Source organism: Acomys minous (assembly GCF_964271855.1).
Source record: "Acomys minous genome assembly, chromosome: 10".
Classification (NCBI taxonomy): domain Eukaryota; kingdom Metazoa; phylum Chordata; class Mammalia; order Rodentia; family Muridae; genus Acomys; species Acomys minous.
Genome location: NC_140491.1, coordinates 17,262,651 through 17,280,704, shown reverse-complemented (window position 1 = coordinate 17,280,704; position 18,054 = coordinate 17,262,651). Strand labels below are relative to the sequence as shown.

General features: G+C 42.6%; 1 protein-coding gene across 2 annotated transcripts in view; it reads right to left on the bottom strand.

Annotated features, from left to right (window-relative positions):
* The window catches only part of SEPSECS (Sep (O-phosphoserine) tRNA:Sec (selenocysteine) tRNA synthase), a 31,647-nt gene extending 14,416 nt beyond the window's left edge, over positions 1-17,231 (bottom strand). The window contains exons 1-8 of one of the 2 annotated variants that reach the window (XM_084799534.1): positions 17,135-17,231; positions 16,400-16,554; positions 13,442-13,560; positions 12,609-12,767; positions 11,670-11,823; positions 7,817-7,919; positions 3,874-4,003; positions 3,634-3,725 (exon numbers count right to left, since the gene is read on the bottom strand). In XM_084799534.1, coding sequence (XP_084655660.1) covers positions 3,634-3,725; positions 3,874-4,003; positions 7,817-7,919; positions 11,670-11,823; positions 12,609-12,767; positions 13,442-13,560; positions 16,400-16,488 — 846 coding nt within the window. In that variant the 5' untranslated portion in view covers positions 16,489-16,554; positions 17,135-17,231. Of the gene's footprint in view, positions 1-3,633; positions 3,726-3,873; positions 4,004-7,816; positions 7,920-11,669; positions 11,824-12,608; positions 12,768-13,441; positions 13,561-16,399; positions 16,555-17,045 lie in introns of both variants that reach the window. The other variant, XM_084799533.1, reaches the window with a different exon arrangement.
* Between the last annotated feature and the right edge of the window lie 823 nt (positions 17,232-18,054).

Sequence of the window (18,054 nt, the reverse complement as noted above, 5' to 3'; positions counted from 1 at the left end):
CCGGTGTTCTCCTGCAGCTTGGTTTGTCCTCTAAGCTGCAGCTCACAACAGCCGTTCTACTACATGCCTCTTCTGCACTTGTCCAGTCCAGCAGATAGTTGCAACAATCAATGACCGTCCACCGCCTGCTCGGCAGAGCATTCTTCTCTAAGGAGAGCTGTGCAGAATAATGGGCTTCTCTGGAAGTAAGGCAGAGCGAGGACAAACTTCTAAGGCTGATCTTTCTTTCTGCATAAAGAAACTCAGAGAAACAGTGCCTTGTATTTTAACCTCTTTTCTTAAAGGCCTCTTCCGTTCAACTCCTGACCATTCCTCCCCACTATAAAGCAGATACCTTGGTCAGGAAGGGGCTAAGGGCAAAGAGGCGCAATTCACACACAAAGTTCCACTCTCTCTGATCCTTTCACCCTTCAAAAAGGAAGGTTTGAGAAAAGGAATGGCTTCAAGCTGAGTTCTTGTCTGCCTCTACTGTGACAAAGGTAAAGCCTTTTCTGAAGAGACATAGCTGGAAGAAATAACCTCTAAAAATACCATTGTGGGGAATAAGGGCACAGAATAAAAAGAAATCCGAAGTTTTTCTTTAACACTCCTTTTTTTAGTACGCATAACAGCAATAACATAAAAAGGCGCTCTCAGTGATGGTTTATAAATAGCTCTGGCTGGCACAAAATAGCTTTGCCTCAGCTTCTCCACAGCTGAACCAATAAACTACCATGATGAGATGTTCACAGCAGACAGAAGTCCATTTAGACAAAAAAGGCTACATTTCTGCACGAAATCCAATAAAATAAAACCCAATGTTTATGCTATATATGTGCAATTGTGGTTAAGGAGGACATCTACATTTTCTGTAGGAAGACCTACTGAGTAAAAACGTTAAAGAGTAATTTTATTTACATGCAATGTCAGAGTTCTCAGACCAAGCCTTTAGTATTCTGAAAATTACTCCATTAGAGAGCTTTTGTTCTAAGTAAATTCTATTTGAAGAATTTTAAATAAAATCAATCGGTGTACTTGAGAGCTTCTGGGGTTTTAAACACTTCCACTAGATAGACGGGAGGGCAAAGGGTTAGCCATCATCTTCATGGCTCAAAGGCCTAACATGCTGGGGCCGATCACTCCCTCAGTGCTGTATGAGTAACTACAAATATGAGAAGACGGTGGGAAGACAGAATACACAGGGGCCTGAGCAGCACCCACACTCGGCCTTCAGCAGCATTCTGGGACTTGCAAATGGCCGACCAGTCCTCAGGCTTATATGTTTTCCCAGCTCTCAGTTTCATATGTATGATGGAGACAATTCCTACCACATGAACTTGATGAAAACTACATCAAAGAACAGATATAATGACCCTAGAAAAGGACCAGTGACATGGCTTAGCAGGCTGCCACCTGAGGTCAATCCCTGGAATTCACAGTGGAAGCTGGGAACCAGGTCCTGAAAGCTGTCCTCTAACCCCCACAAGCACGAACCCATCACCTGAGGATCCTGGTTATATGCATAAGGTTCCTCTAAAGGGTTGTCTCTCTCGCCATAACAGTCTATAACAGTGACAGACTCATGGGAGTATAAGACTATTGTTTTATTCCTACTATGTAAAAGCTTGTTGTCTGGTTTAGCCAAGAACAATTTATACATGGTAAAACTTTAAGTGTCTACTTTCCAAATGTTCACATCTCTGAATTTTGAAAAACATACATAGCTATGAAACCACGACCACTAAAGACTTAACTGTGAGACATCTCACCACCTCCCGAAAGGTGCCTCCGCAGCCCTAGCATCCAGCAATCATCTGTTTCTCCTGCCCCATCTCTTCCATCCTTCCCAAGGTGCCATACAGATGAAACCACTCAAGAGCGCCTTGTGAGTCTGCGTCCTGCAATTATTATGGTGCACTGGAGTCACTTTGTTGTACATCTGCAGTTTGGTCCTTTCCACTGCTAAGACAGATGCACAGTGTGCTCTTTTCACCAGAGGGTGGATATGTGCTTCCAGCCTTAGACAACTATTACAATAAGACCCAACTACAGATTTTTATACGAAGTCAAGCTTTCATTCTCTTGAGCAACAGGCTGGAAGTAGAATGGCTGCTCTGCCTAACTTTTAGGGGGTGGCGCAGTGTGTTCCAAAGCTGCGCTGCATTTACATTCCCACCAGCAGTGTCAGCCTGCTTCAGGGTGCAGCACTGTCAGGTTTTTGTTGTTGTTTTAGCTATGTTTTGTTTTCACACTAGCCATTTCTAGTAAGTGTGTAAGTATGTAATGTAAGGTTGCTCACTGTGGTTTTAATTTGCATTTCTCTAACATTAGAGAATGTTAATGTTAATGTAAATGTTAAGAAATATCCTTACAATTTAAAAAGTAAAGAACTACTTGCCCATGAATTAAATTAAGAGGGAAAGGAAGACTAAGTAAAATGGCATAAACATTTCAAACATCAAATCTGTCTGAGGAGTAAGACTGTTAGAGGATCTAAGAGATAACAGCTATGCTCGTGTTTTAAAGCACGTGAAGTGCATCCCAAGCACTCTAATTGCTAGTTGGCACCATAGGGGTGTACAGACACAAATGCCATGCCAGGGGTCTCTAGCATGCCCAGGAAGATGAATAAACACTTTAATCTGACCTGACCCACCAATAATTACAGAACTGCCCTGAATGAATCTTTTCTGTGCTGTTTGTTTTTTAAAAAGATTCTGTCTAGGAGTTGGAATAGGAGCTTGCTCCGTCCACTCCATGCATCGACCTGGTATTGCAGTACCTCCAGGAATGGTGGACCCCCTCCGGGGAATAAAAGAAAAAAGAAAAGAAAAGAAAAAAAAAAAGATTCTGTCTCACTATGTTGGTCACAAATTCCTGGGCTCAAGCAATCCTCCTCGTCAGCCTCCCCAGTAGCTGGGATGATGAGGGGCCCACACCACCAAGTTTATCACTGTTTCCCCCACAGCCAATGTAAAGCCAGAGTTCCAGCAATGATGAAGAAGGTGGCCAGCTCCCACTGGTTCTTCCTCCTGGGACTAGCCTGACACAGCACAAGTGTCTTTCAAGACTCTATGCCAGAAGTGCTGAGAGATGCCTGTAGTCCCAGCATTTAGGAAGCAGACGCAGGAGGACTGCCCCAAGTTTGAGGCCTGCCTTGTCTACATAAACAAGCTCCAGGCCCCCTAGGGCCACGCAGCAAGACCCTGTCCTGAAAAAAAAAAAATCAGAGCTGGTGAGCCTGCAAAGTAGGTAAAGGGCACTTCCTCTTAAGCCTGGTGACCTGCACTCAATTCCTGCTCCCACAGACTGTCCTCTGACCCCCCCCCCACACACACACACACACGCCATGGTACATGCACATGAGCACACAAATAAATGTAAAAGAAAACTGCTTAATAAAAATGTTTTTTAAAACATATAAGGAGAGCTCCTTTCCTTTAGGTGACAAATGAACAGATAATTCCCAAGACAGATATTTCTAACATATACCAGCAGTAAAAGTAATGCATCTGAACTATTCCTCAGCCTAGGGACAGACAGGGTGATTACCTTCTACAGGACAAATCAGAGGTGGCAAAACACAGGCGGTGGCTCTGGCCTGAGCGGCACACAGGCTAGAGCAGCAGCTCTCTGCACAGGAGCAGGCCTCACCTTTCTTTCCTTTAACAGCTTCTTGTAGCCGGCGCAGCCTAGTGACAACAAGGTAATAAGGACGTCTAAGGACGGCGAAGCGGAAGCTCTTCCTGAAAACAGATGGACAGGGTGCGTGAAGGACTGACAGGGGACGCTCTGGAACATACGATTCATTACACAAGGCTATGTGCACATGCAATTTTGTCCAGTAGTTACTTTAAAAAAAAAAAAAGAAAGAAAGAAAAGTCATCTATTTACCTGGATACATCTTGCTGATTTCCTGAATGAAGGGATCATTAAAGCCAGCAATTATAGCACCACCTACTGGAACCATAAAATTTTTGTCCAAGCTCTGAACAAAAACGTCGATTCTACCAACCCGTGCCCCCTAGAATCAAATAACATGTGGGGCACATGTTAGTCCTAGGAGGACAGACAACTGCTATGAACAAGTAAAGGCCACAACAACATCAACAACAACAAATCAGGTTGTACAAAATGATACGTGCAATTTAATTTCCTCCCCACATTTGCAAAGGCTGCTACTAATTTTACCTTAATTAAAAAGTAAAAATGAGTACTCTAAAACAGTGCATAGACACTTGTGAAGGTTGTAATTGGCTCTACAGCAGTGGAGCCCGGGGTTCCCAGAACCAAAGCACAGCTCTGGGCGGTGCTCATTATAAGCTGAGCACCACACTCTGCAGTGATGACGGCTTTCTCAGATTAATCACCAACTCCTAAGCCCTGTGAAGCAGGTGGGATTTCATTACAGCGCAAGTGGGAATCCCTGTGTAGCAGCTTTTTACCTTAAGACTGAGAAAGAGACAAAGTGTTTCTGATGTCCTGCACCTGTGTCCTTTACAAGACAATAAGGTCTATAGGATTAAGTGGTTTAAATGCAGTCTAATAAACTACAGCCACCCAAAGTGCCAACCAGCTAAAAAACTATCTCTCTGATAACCTACTAACTTTTTTTCTTTTTCAGGTTTGTTTGTTTCTCAGTGATGGAGACTGACCCCAGGCACCTCCACCACCAGCCTTTAAATGAGCTCTACAACATAATGGCTCGGATACAAAAGAGAAGCCAAATTTTATGTTTCTAGTCAGCCACTGGCCACTTCATCTGCTGTTCCTGGCAGTTGCAAAAGCGGTACTTCTCCACAACTTGTGATCCTTAACAACGTGATCTTAGACGGTCCCCTTCCACTGCAAATGAACCTCAAATGAAGTCTACCATCCCAGCACGGGCTGAGCATGGAGCTCCAGGAAGTGTGGAACAAGTCCTGCTTCCCATCAGACACAGCTATGACCTTCTGTCTAACGTGCTGCAATTTTCTCCTCTTAAAAATGGAGATACTATCTAAATTTCAACTCACATAGTTTTTTCTTTATCTGCAGCCACAGATTTTCAATCTGTATTCGCAATCTACATTCCTATTAATATTAAACCACATTTGACCTTCATTTTCACACTTCCTGCCCACCTCTGTACTCAGGGAGAGTGGAAACGGCAGATAGCTGCTCTAATCTGACAGGCCAGATGTGGGCAACAGGTAGGGGAGGCAGAAGCCCGGGAGGGGAGCGGACTACTCGGAGACCATCCCCTGACTGCTGCAGCCTTATTCTTGCCGGGACTCTTATTTCCTAACAAACTATGAACAGAGAAAAACCCACCTCACCTCAGGAAGAGAGAGCAGCATAAACACCAACAGAGTAAATGGCACAGAGAAAGCACAGCAGGGGCCACCAGGTAAAAAGTGGCTGAAAATACAATCTAGGCTTTCCAAGAGGAACCTGAGCCAGAAGTGGGAGTCTGAGAGAAGGGGGAATCAGTGCTCCACACTGCGACACCATTCTCTCACCATGAAGACTGCACATTCCATCACAAGAAAACAAGCAGGTGTGGTGGCGCACACCTCTAATCCCAGCACTCAGAGGCAGAGGCAGGTGGATAGCAGTGAGTTCGAGACCAGCCTGGTCTGCAAAGTGAGTCTAGGACAGCCAAAGCTACACAGAGAAATCCTGTCTTGAATCCCCTCCCCCATGAGAGAGAGAGGGGGGGAGGGAACAAGCAGCCCACACTACATCTCAGAAATGGTTAAGGGTACACTCCTCACACTAACAAAGTGCTGCCACTAAAGAAGAAGAAGGCTGCTGGGGAACAGGCGGCATCGCTGTGTTCCCAGCACGTATTCTGGTCGCCAGCACAGTAGTGGGAACTCAGAAGAATCTAGTGAATGAAATGACAACCAGGCAGGAGCTGGAGGCGCAGTGACACGCTTTGCTCCAGCTCCTGACAAGTCGCTGCTTCCCACACTTAGGAACTCCACCCTCCACTCTGAACAGTCAACCCCACACGGTTTACAGCTCGACTATGCGCCTGTCTAGTAACCTGTCCTAACAGTCCAAACTAGGCATTTCAGTAAATAAGGCAAGTGTACTTCTTGAGACTTCTTCTACAGAACAGAATATCCTATCTGCTCAGACCTAAGTCATTCTGGGGCGTCTTTGGAAGATGTTGCATTTCAGATATGACTGTTTTCTTCACTGATGACACAGTTATTATGATACTGTTTTCTAAATACTTGTGGTTTTAGTGCATTATGTTTAAGAGGAGATCTGGGCCCTGGTGACAGGCCGTGCTATACACGCTGTTCTACAGTTATGATACCTCAGGCTACTCACTTGAACCACTGAGCTTGTTTCCTCATATATGAACAGGAATGATGAAAAGGATACCGTAACTTATTAGAATTAGGTCAAAAACATTAACAGCCTGACAGGATGCCTAACACACATGGTGGGTCCCTGGAAAACTGCATTATCACAGCTATTTAGATGTCATGGCACAGCAGCCAGAACTCAACAAGATCCATGTATTTATGTGGTTTAAACCAACAGTGCCATGACCTCTCCTCATATAGGCCAATTTGTAGAAATGTTTATTTACTTCTTAAAGGCAAATCAATTTTAGAAGGTAAACAATACCTACAAGACGGCATCCCATTTGAGAAACATCACACACATACACAAATATAGTAATTTTTAAGTATTAGAAATTAAAGAGAGAGCCAGGCGTGGTGGCGCTTGCCTTTAATCCCAGCACTTAGGAGGCAGAGGCAGGCGGATTGCTGTGAGTTCGAGGCCAGCCTGGTCTACAAAGTGTGTCCAGGATGGCCAAGGCTACACAGAGAAACCCTGTCTCGGAAAACCAAAAAAAAAAAAAAAAAAGAAGAAGAAAAAAAAAAGAAAGAAAGAAATTAAGAGAACACGAGGAGGCTTAGAGGCACACAGACGTGAGTCATGTGTGTTTGGTGCTTTCAGACGTCGGTCACAGAACCCAGGTTATCTTTCTTCTGCCCCATACACATCGTCGTGCATGACCCAATCTAGATCTGTGAGTCAGCCCTGAAAAGTGGAGAAATGGTGAAAACGCACCAAAGAAATGTAACAGCGAGTAAGTAAATTTCAGAAAGCAGCAGCCACTAAAAGATTTAGATCCTAGAGAATGTTAAATGCTTTGTTGGCTTTTTTTTTTTAAGATTTCAAAATGTATTTCTGTGTATTCACATGGTTCATTCTTACTCTTCCTGGTTCTTTTCTCTTCTGTATAAGGATATAATCATCAATATAGGTTTTTAAACACTGTAATTCAGTACATTAGAAAAGTGAGCATCTGGAGGTGGGGGTGGGGGACAACTCTCAGAAAGTTAAGATTGCCATCCATGTTGACTCAGGACACCAAAGCTCTTTCACGGGGACTGGGAAATGGCTCACCCACTAAGAATACCTGCTGTGCAACCATGAGCTTCATGGTTCACCCGGGCATGCTGCCTTCAGCCTAGCTGAGAAAACTCAACCCATGATTCAGGAGCGACCCTGCCTCAGTAGAGTAAGAAGGGGAGAACAGGACACTTAGCACCCTCTTCTGTCCCCACCTGCCAACAAGCACACGTACACTCAGACACATAGGGGTGCATACACTTACAAACAGAGACACAAGCACACACATAAAATATATGCATAAACACATAAACCCTTAAAAGCTACTATCCAATTACCATCATACTACCTAAGAAGAATGAATTTTGAATACAAGTTTCTAATGCTCCCTAAAGTAGAGACATAACTATTACTGTATTGGATTATAGGAAAAAGTCATAATCCTATAGTATGTAATATTAACATAATGATTCACCTGCTGAATGAGATGCATGCACTTTGAAGACTGTAATCCGTAAGCGTTGTTGACTACATGCGGAATGTCATAATTAGCACAAATCACAGCCAGTTCTTCTAATCTATAAACATAAACATTTACAGAAAGACATACTCATACTGTGCTTCATAAATAATTATGGAAAGCTTTTATTAACAATCAATCTTACAGTGTATCAGGGAAAAAGGCAAAGGAATGACAAAGTGATCTCCCTATGTAGTATCTTTACAAGTAACTCAGCAGCCTGGAAATACACAGCAAGCACTTTAGAAAAATCTGGAAAACCTTTTAATGTTACCAGTAAATAAGAAAAACATTTATAAAAGCTTATAACTTGGGAGGCAGAGGCAGGAGGATCTCTAAGTTTGAGGCCAGCCGAGTCTACATGGTAAGTTCTAGGCCAGGCAGGCTACACAGCAAGCCCGTCTCAAAGGGTGTAAAAAACAGCAAAAACGTTTATGATGGCAGCTTTTAAATAATTCCCAAACTCTTTACATACAAGACACAGATGACATGACACCTCACCAAGTGCTACGATTCTTTTCTTATTGCTTCAATTGGTCACCATAGAAAGCTAGTACTGGCAAAGTAATAGCATATTTAGAAGCCTTGAGAAAGTGCACAAAACTGACAAGAAAAATGCACTTTCAAATAGACCTTGACTTAAAAAAAAAAAAAAAGGAAAGTTAAAATAGTCCTGTACCAAAAATCACTGACCACTGACATTGCCTAACAACCTGGAAACAACCTGGCTTAAAATATACACTTCTTGCCGGGCGTGGTGGCACACACCTTTCATCCCAGCAGAGAGACCCTGTCTCGGGGAAAAAAAAAAAACACTTCTTGCCCAGGACAGCCAAGGCTACACAGAGAAATCCTGCCTCAGAAAAAAACAAAACAAAAAAATCCTACACTTCTTCACTCTTTCATTTGGCCCCTTTCATATAAAGGCAATCTGAGAATATTCCTTAGGTTAAGTACGGTAATTATGTTTAAATGTTTTGTTGCATAAAAGAGAACAATTTGAAACCAAAGCATTTTATGTTTCTTTCCAAAAGGAGGTATCAAAACACATGGCATGGGAAGGCAGAGGCTCGGGGAGGCAGAGGCAAGCAGATCTCTGTGAGTTTGAGGCCAGTCTATTCTACACAGTAAATTCCAGGCCAGTCAGAGATGCACAGCAACACCTTGTAAGGTGTAAGTCATGAATGGTACAGTTTAACTCCTAAGCTATGCATGATGACAGATCTTTTTTTCTAGATGTGAGCAAGTACGTGTTAAGACTATAACTGGGAGTAAGATCATGTTCATCTATCAGAAACTTCCTTCTTTCAAGTACTATGAATTGTGGTTTAGACAGTAGTGGTCCACACAGGCTCTTCTATTTGAATGCTTAGTCATCAGGAAGTGGCACTACTTAACAAGGACTAGGAGGCGTGGCCTTGTTGGAGATGGGTCATAGGGGTCGGCTTTGAGGCCAGGCCCAGGGCCTCTTCCTGCTGCCTGCAGATCTGGATGTAGGACTCTCAGTTATTGCTCTAGCACCATGTCCAGCTGTGCGTTGCCATGCTCCCTGCCATGATGATAATGGGCTAGACCTCTGAAACCATAAATAAGGCCCAATTAAATGCTTTCCTTTGTAAGAGTTGCCGAGACTGTGCTGTCTGTTCACAGCAATAGAACACTGCCTCAGACATGAATTAAACCTAAGTTTTCAGGCTGGAAAGATGGATTAATCCATCGGTAGAGTGCCTTCGTGCAAGCAAGAGGACCTGAGTTCAGTTCCTCAGGACCCACATAAAAGCCAGGTGAGGCATATATGCCTGTTATGCCAGCACTGGGCAGGCAAAGACAGGGCAATCTCTAGGGCTTGAGGGCCGGCCAGGCTAACTGAAACAGGGTACTCCAGTGAGAGACCTGTCTCAAAAAAATAAAGCGGAGAATGATGGAGGAAGACATCCAAAATCAACCACTGGGGCACACACATGAGCATACGCAGCACACCTGACTCACAACCAATACCAAAATTGCTTCTGCTACTAAGAAAATAGACTTGTAATAAATATACACATATACTTCAGAAAATAAAAGGTACTTTTTTCACATGTGTATGCTCTAGTGAAAGAATTCTCTAATAACTTCCTTGAAAACCAGATACCAAAATATTAAACTTTCTTAAACAAACAAAACATGTAACTTTAAATGATCAAATTAATCAGATATTTTAATAGGACATTAAAATATATCAAATGAAAAGCAAAGAAATTAGAAAACATATTCCATGTGAAACCCACTGTATTTTAAATCAGAAGCTAACTTTAATAGCCATCAGAAGTGACATTCTTTTAAATTTTTACATAGATTTCCTATTCAATAATCCCCAATAATTGACCAATGAAAACAAAACAAATACTATACCACTAAAATTAAAGACTATAAGATCAGAAATTCAAATATGCTAACTTTACATCTCCATTTTCTTAAGCCTCACTCATCAAAAACATTCATTACATCATACAACTAAACAGTAACAAATGACAATGTGCTGATCTTCCCCCTTTCCCCCTCCTGCTCCCATCATTTTGGTTGTAGTTTTTCAAGACAGAGTTTTCCTGTGTAGCCTAGCTGTCCTGGACTCAGTTTGTAGACCAGGCTAGCCTCTGAATCACAGAGATCTGCCTGCCTCTGCCTCCCAGAGTGCTGGGATTACAGGCATGCACCACCTAGCCCAGCTAATTTGCTGACTGTTAAACACTGATTCTTTTTGTAGCAGGTCTATGTGTAAAACAATATAGTACCACACACACTGAAAACATGGCTCAAGATGAAGCAAAACTCCCCAGAGAGAAATAATTCAACTAATATAAACACTCACAGGCTATTTTGGGAGATAGTTTATTTCTATTCCATTAAAAATTTCTAGATATCAAAATTATGAAAGAATAGCATTTAATATTTTGATAGAAATTTTAAATGGTCATTAATAAACTACTACAGAACATGCAACATAATTTTAAACCAGAATTCATAGGTTCATGAATGACACAAGGCAGATTTCAAGATAAGATCTTTTAAAATTTGCCTGTAAGATAACGTGTGGTCATCACTGCCAACAGGGTGAGTACACCCACACCAGAGCTTAGCAACCAGAGTCCAAAGTCAGCACAATGGTTATTAGTTATTAGCCCTTTCTGCTAAACACATTGAAATGAGACCATCTAGAGCCTCTGGCAAATAAAGAAATAAATTCTGTTAATAAACTTAAGCCTGATGATGTTTTCAAAATAAAAAACATGATAGCTATCTTTGAGAATAGTAAACATCTGGCACCCCATGGTTTCATTTTCTCATTTGTATTATCTTCAAAATATGGACAAACACTGTACACACCTAGTTTAATCTTCCAAAGAAATGTGAATAATCCTAAAGTATTTTATTTATAATGTTAGTGTCTGGTAATAACTGTAGTGCCTATTAGCAAATGAATTGCAAGGCCAAGGAAGTAGGGAAGGGGAAATGACTAAGCCCAGCGTTTCACTTGGAAAAGTTTACGCGATGAGGAAAGGACACTGAGAGACTGGAGACAGCAAGAGCAGGAAGCAGACAAATGGGATGACTAAGACTGGAAAACGGATGTGCACTTCCGCATCATGTCTGTCCTTCAGCATCAAACCTCCCCATCCCACTACAGTATTTCTCCCTAGGAGTGACTAGGATCTAAGGCCAGCATATTCACTATTACTACCAGATGCTGCCTCAACATGCTTGAGAACTAGTGGACAGCATTTTGTTCACAGACTGGTGAGTGAGCATCTAAAGATAAGTCAGTTACCTGTCGGGCACCCGGGGAGCAAAACAGGATGTGGTAGAATGAATGCACAGAATGTGGTCAGGCCCGAGCTCCTGGATTTTAGCCTCCACTGCATTCAGGTCTGTGCGCAGCTCGTCACCTTCCAACACGTTTTCTATCACCACAGGTTCAAAACCTGACCAAGTCAACCAGAAACCCAAAGCGTTAGTGTCAACTAAATGTGAGGTGGGCCCAGCCCTTTAAGAAGCAATAAAGTTGCACACAAGAACTCTAGATACTCATGTAACTGACAGCTTTTCCTCTGCTAATAAAGATGGCAGCTCAGAACTGGCATTGGTCAGAAACCAGGCAAAAGCATGCGAAGAACAAGGAGGCAACAGGACTGGACCATCACCACCTTGAGATGATACGGAGAGGGTTTCATATAGTATGGAAAAGCACATATATTAACAGAATAGAAGTTAATTAGTCTAGTTCAAGTTCTGTCAAAAAAAATGATAAAGAAAAGAAAGTTGTTCAGTTTCTAGGAACACTCCAGTTTCATTTATTTCAGAGATAGATATAAATAATAATACAATTTAAGTACTAAAATAAATCACACCCATAAATTTTATGAGTGGGGTATACTAAACACACACACCTACAATTAATTTCAGTAGCCTGGAGACCACTGACCCATCTCACGGTCCAAGAGTCCATCAGAGTTTTAATTGCACTTAACTAGCATATAATTAGAGATCACCCCACACATAATTATATAAACTTTAATGGTAAAAAAGTAAGTATCCATAATGTTAAAAGTTGCATAAAACAAAATATGTGCTAAATTTTATTAACACTCTACTACAATTTCTTTAAAGCATATAGTACATTCAATTTTTCATTTGCCTATCTCCATATAAAATCCAACTTTTTCCAATGAATGTGTAAAATACTACATATGCTGCATGTCTTCTTTACCTGCAGTGACCATGGACTTAAAGCAGGACTTCTGGTCTATCCGCGGCCATATGATATACTTGGCCTTTGGTCTTTTGTGTCGTAATGTTAGGAAACACAAGGTTAGACTCATACCAGTTGCCATAGGAACTACAAAGCAACTGGACACTGAATGAACACCTACAAATAAGAAATAAAACAATTTATTATCTCATTTTTAAAAATTAAAAAAAATATAAAAGCCAACATTCTTCTGGAAGAAATGATCCGTTTCCTTTATCAAATAACACAAACTGTAACCCTGGTGTTTCTTTCTCATTTGCTTTTTAAAAAACTCACTATGGAAGCCAGGTAGTGGTGGCGGCCGCAGTGCATGCCTTTCAGTCCCAAGAGTTGGAAGGCAGAGAGGCAGGTGGATCTCTGAGAGTTTGAAGCCAGCCTGGTCGATATAGTGAGTTCCAGGACAGCCCAACATAGGAACACTGTTTTAGGAAGGAGGAAATGGCAGGAACATTGCAGTTTGCTGCGTGATGGCATGCCTTTAACCCCAGCTCTCAAGAAGCAGAGGCAAATGGATCTCTGAGTGTGAAGCCAGCCTGGTCTACAGAGAAAGTTCCAGGATAGCCAGGGATTCACAGAGAGACCCTGCCTCAAAAGAAAGAAACAAACAAACAATGGGGGGGGGAACCCCAATCATTTCTGGGATTATAGTTCTCATTTTCTGTCTTATTCTGAAACTGGCTTACATATGTGTCCTTTTAAGGGAGATTCATATTGTCTTTGAAGAGATATAAATGCAAGAAACCAGTGTGCCATCTACTCATCAACCACATTATGACTGACATGATACATACCAGCCAGCTTTATGACATTAAGAACCAAAGAATTGGTAATTTTGTTCAAGAGGCTGGAGCCTGCAGCTTTTGGTTGCACAGCAGAAATATCACCAGATCGTCCAATCCCATGGATCAACCTAAGCAAAAAAAAAAAAATGGGCCAAAACTATACAAATACATTCAGTGTTCAAGTAACCAATACACAGGCTTACAAATAAATAACTCAAAACTAGCAGAGGTAGTTTGCTGTGGTTGTGGGTGCACTTCATAAAAGACTACTGTGGAAATACCTTAAGTTCAAACAGTTCCATTATGCTACAGCAGCTGATCTCAAAGACCACCATTCTGGGGTTCTCTTCTCATGTGGGTCCACACCATACAGGTTAATTCTCCTCCGTAGCTAAATCTGGACGCCGGGGGAGGTGCCCTGACTGACTTGCTTGGCTGGGAAGAACCTCTGAGCTCTAGAAGGTCCCAAGAAGCACTGAAGTCTTCTTGGCTGACATCCACTGCCTCCCAGCTGCCATGTTGGGAGGAGCTCACAGCACAGGAAGAGGCCAGCTAAGCCCTCAGCCACATAAGCAAGTCGTTTTTAATAGACTGACTGCCCACTGTCACCTTCAACAAGACCACAGCGGACACCCAAATCCCAGCTCGGCTGCTGGGCTCAGTTACCACACAGAACTAGGAGGACCGATGGTCACTTGAAGCCATTAGCCTTTGGAGGGATCTGTTTAAACCCACAGCACGGGTAACAATTCTATTCCCTCCTTCGTTCCCTGCCAAAGCAGTGGGGCAGAGTCCAACCTGAACGAGCTGATGCTTCAGAAACTGTCTTCGTTTGGTGCTGGTGGCAGTGGTCTTTTGAGACTGGGTCTCACTAAGTAGCCCTAGCTGACCCTTTACTTTAGACTCTCACCCCTGTTTCTGCTAACTGCTGGAATTACAGGCAGGACCACCACCCTAAGCAAAAACTTTCCTATGTTTTAAAACTATGTTTCTTGAAAATGAGTGTAGACATCCACTTGTCTTAAATTAAGATGGCCCTATACTCTTATTAAAGATACCCCCTGGATACTCTTAATTTAAAAAAAAAAAATCCTTCTGTAAGCTGGATCTCTTGCATTCAGTTGGACCAGAGACTGCATATAAGGAGATATCACAGAGCACCGGTGCTGTACTTCCTGACACGCACCCCTTTGTATAAGCCTTCTATATATATTATATATCTGCATGTTCCCAAGGCATTGCTAGACAGGAGCTCTGCATCCATATTCATCATCATCAGTTCTGACTGCAAATGTTTTTATTAAAATAAAGGTTTAGTATACCTCAAAAACTTCATCTAGATTAAAAAAAAACCACTAAGTTTTTAAGAGTTCATATTTCTCACAGAAAGGTTAGAAGATGGAAGTAAGCAATAAGCTCCAAAAGCACTATCAGTAAATGATTAAATCATTTTTGCCAGCCAGTGCTGCCACATGCATTTAGTCCCAGTGCTCAGAAGGCAGAGGCAGGTGGGGCTGCCTCAAGAAACAAACAAATAAACAAAAAAATTCACTTTTCAGAATAGATAAATTTTTTTTCAAAAATAATACAAATAATGCAATCATCTACTACACCTGTTCTTTCAGATACTGATAAACCATGCTTTCAAGTTAATAATTACTCTCCAATGAAACCTGCAGGTTAAAAAGGAAATACGGCTAGGTGTGGTGTCATGGTAGCAAACTCTTTCAGTCCTAATCCTGCCATCCAAGAGGCATAGGCAAGAGGATCTCTGTAAGTCCAAGGCTAGCATAATCTACATAGTGAGCTCCAGGCCAGCCAGTTACACAGTGAAACCCCATCTTAAAAACTGAAGAAGAAGAAGAAGAAGAAGAAGAAGAAGAAGAAGAAGAAGAAGAAGAAGAAGAAGAAGAAGAAGAAGAAGAAGAAGAAGAAGAAACACACACACACACACCAACTATGATGTATGTCAACTGAAGTTTAAAAAAAAAAAAGCCACATGCACATTAACCATTCTATAAGGCTGGCTGAACTTCTACGACTGTGACAAGTTAACAAGTTGCAGGTCCAGACCCAAACTATCTTCCATGTGTGACCTGTGTCACTCATGACTGTTAGGTAAATCCTTCTGGAGTGGACAGACCCCCTAGGTTCACCTCCCCAAAGGCGAAGAATGCCAGCAGACAGTATCTGAGGCCTGCAACACAATTTCCTTGCTTTGCTGTAACCTATCTTATACTAGTATAATTGAAAAGTGTCTTGGTAAATCATTTTCTTTGTTCTGTGCCTTTTTTAATAGAAAAGTTCATGAAACTTCTACCACATCAGAACATGATATTTGGTGTCACCTGCAGTTATAGTGTCTCTCAAATAAGTCATTCCTTTTGGAATGGAATGCGGGTTTTTGTTTTTTGGGGTGTGTGTGTGTGTGTGTGTGTGTGTGTGTGTGTGTGTGTGTGTGTGTGTGTGTATGTGTGTGTTAAGCTTTTTAGAAGCGAACAGATTTACTAGGTTAAATATAATAGGAGCACAGAGCTTGTACTGTTGACCACCCAGTGTCTGAAAAGGAAACCATCTCAAATTAGAACTTCAATGTTGTCATGAAAGCACCTGCTCCAAGTGTTTCAGTTCCACCTGATTTGCATGCCCATCCGATGAGAGGAAAATTTGTTTGTGAGTATCAACTTTGTAATTTAGTAAGAATACCATTACAGTTATTTTAAGCTCCTCCCACTACTCCCCCTGTGCGTGTGGAGGGGCGTGTTTTCACAGCTCCTTTATGAAACATACCAGTGCCAGGTAGCTTTTAATCCCAGCACTCATGAGGCAGAGGCAGGAGGATATCTGTGAGCTCGAGGCCAGCCTGATCTACAGAGCGAGTTCCAGGGCAGCCAGGGCTACACAGAGAAACCCTGTCTGGAAAAACCAAAAAGAAAAAAAGAAAAAGAAAAAGAAAAAGAAACATACCTGTAATGCCGACGGGCAACTAAGGCAGAGGCCACTCTTCCTTCCCTTTCTCCCACACCACAATTACCCAAGAAATTGTTGCTATCCATGACTGCAAGTTCATGCAGGAAGAGCTCGAGTGTACTTTCATCCCAGCCATCCTCTGGACACTTGCCCTTTAAAAAAAAATAATAATGACATGTCTATTCAGAGAAATTACCGGCCCCTAAAACTCTTCATCAAAGTACTGGAATTATTTTTAATGTGTTTTGTGCAATGACACTCGACACCTCAAATCAGAAATACTCAGCAACTACAGAGAAACTGCCAATTGGCCAAACGTATTTATATTCTATTTGACTACAAACTAGAGACGGCGAATAGATGTAGATCAGACACTGAAGTTTGCTAGGAGTCTTAAAATCTCTGTTAAGGTCAGTAACTAAAAAGACAATGCCCTCAATGAGGCGTTTTCAAACTAGGGGCTGTCAAACTTTGGGAGCACTAAAGTTCTGGACAAGTGTCAGGCGCGAGGCCTGGGACACCTGGCGGAAAGCTGCCTGCTGGCCAAGCACCTGGACTTTGGCAGATGCGCAGACACGGAGGTGCGCGCTGCTGCACCCCCTCTCCGTAGACGCTGAACCCAGGAGCCAAAGCAGGGGACTACCTGCTCTAGAAGCAGCCGGATGGCTTGCTCGTGAGAGCGCCGAGCCTCGCAGCCCTGCCTCACGTAAGCCGGCGACACCAGCCGCTCACCCGCTGCAAAGCTCTCGGGGTTCATGACGGCGCCCACTAAGCACGCGGCGAAGCCCAAGATGCAGCGCGCCGCCCAGACGGTACGGGGCGGCCGAGGACCCAAAACACTCTAGGACAACAAAACCTCGGCTTCTGCGCATGCGCAGAGCTGGTTCGTTGGGCACGCCTGCTCCAGGCCATCCCCGCCCCCGCCTCGCCCGTCAAGCAAGAATTCGGGGGGCCTTGAGCATTCATAAGGGAGTTGGCAAGTTTCAAGGGTTTTAGGAGAAAGGAAAGGGGCGTTGACTTGGGCTAAGTAAACCCTCTTATAGTCTGGAACACTGGTACTTCAAGAAAGGCTTGGGAAGGCAGAAGTGCCATTGTGTAAGCTTCTGAAGAAATGAAGTATTTTGTTTGTTTGTTTGTTTTACCTGCTCTGGCCATGTTGTTTCAGTCTTCACATCTATACATTGATACACCTCAACATTTCCTACTGCCAGACAACCTTATGAAATGATAGAGACCTACTCCTACAGCGAATTTACCTCATGATAGCTACTTTTGTTTGTTTGTTTTTAGTTATTTTAAGACAGGGTTTCTCTGTGTAACAGCCCTGGCTGTCCTAGACTCTCTTTGTAGACCAAGCTGGCCTTGAATTTACGGAGATCCACCTGCCTCTGCCTCCTGAGTGCTGGGATTAAAGGCGAGCGCCGCCACGCCCGACATGATAGCTGCTCTTTACATTTCAAATTATGCCATAACTGAATCTATCGTCCTATCATTAGAAAAGGAGCCTCATGAGCGTCTTACCTGAGATCTGGGGTTTTCTGTACTTCATTTAGGCCTACAGAATTCCTGTGAGAACCTTGTACTAATGTTACTTGTTCATGAATAGTGTATCTTTAGAACGTAGCAGTCTATTTGATGTGAGAATTCGCTGG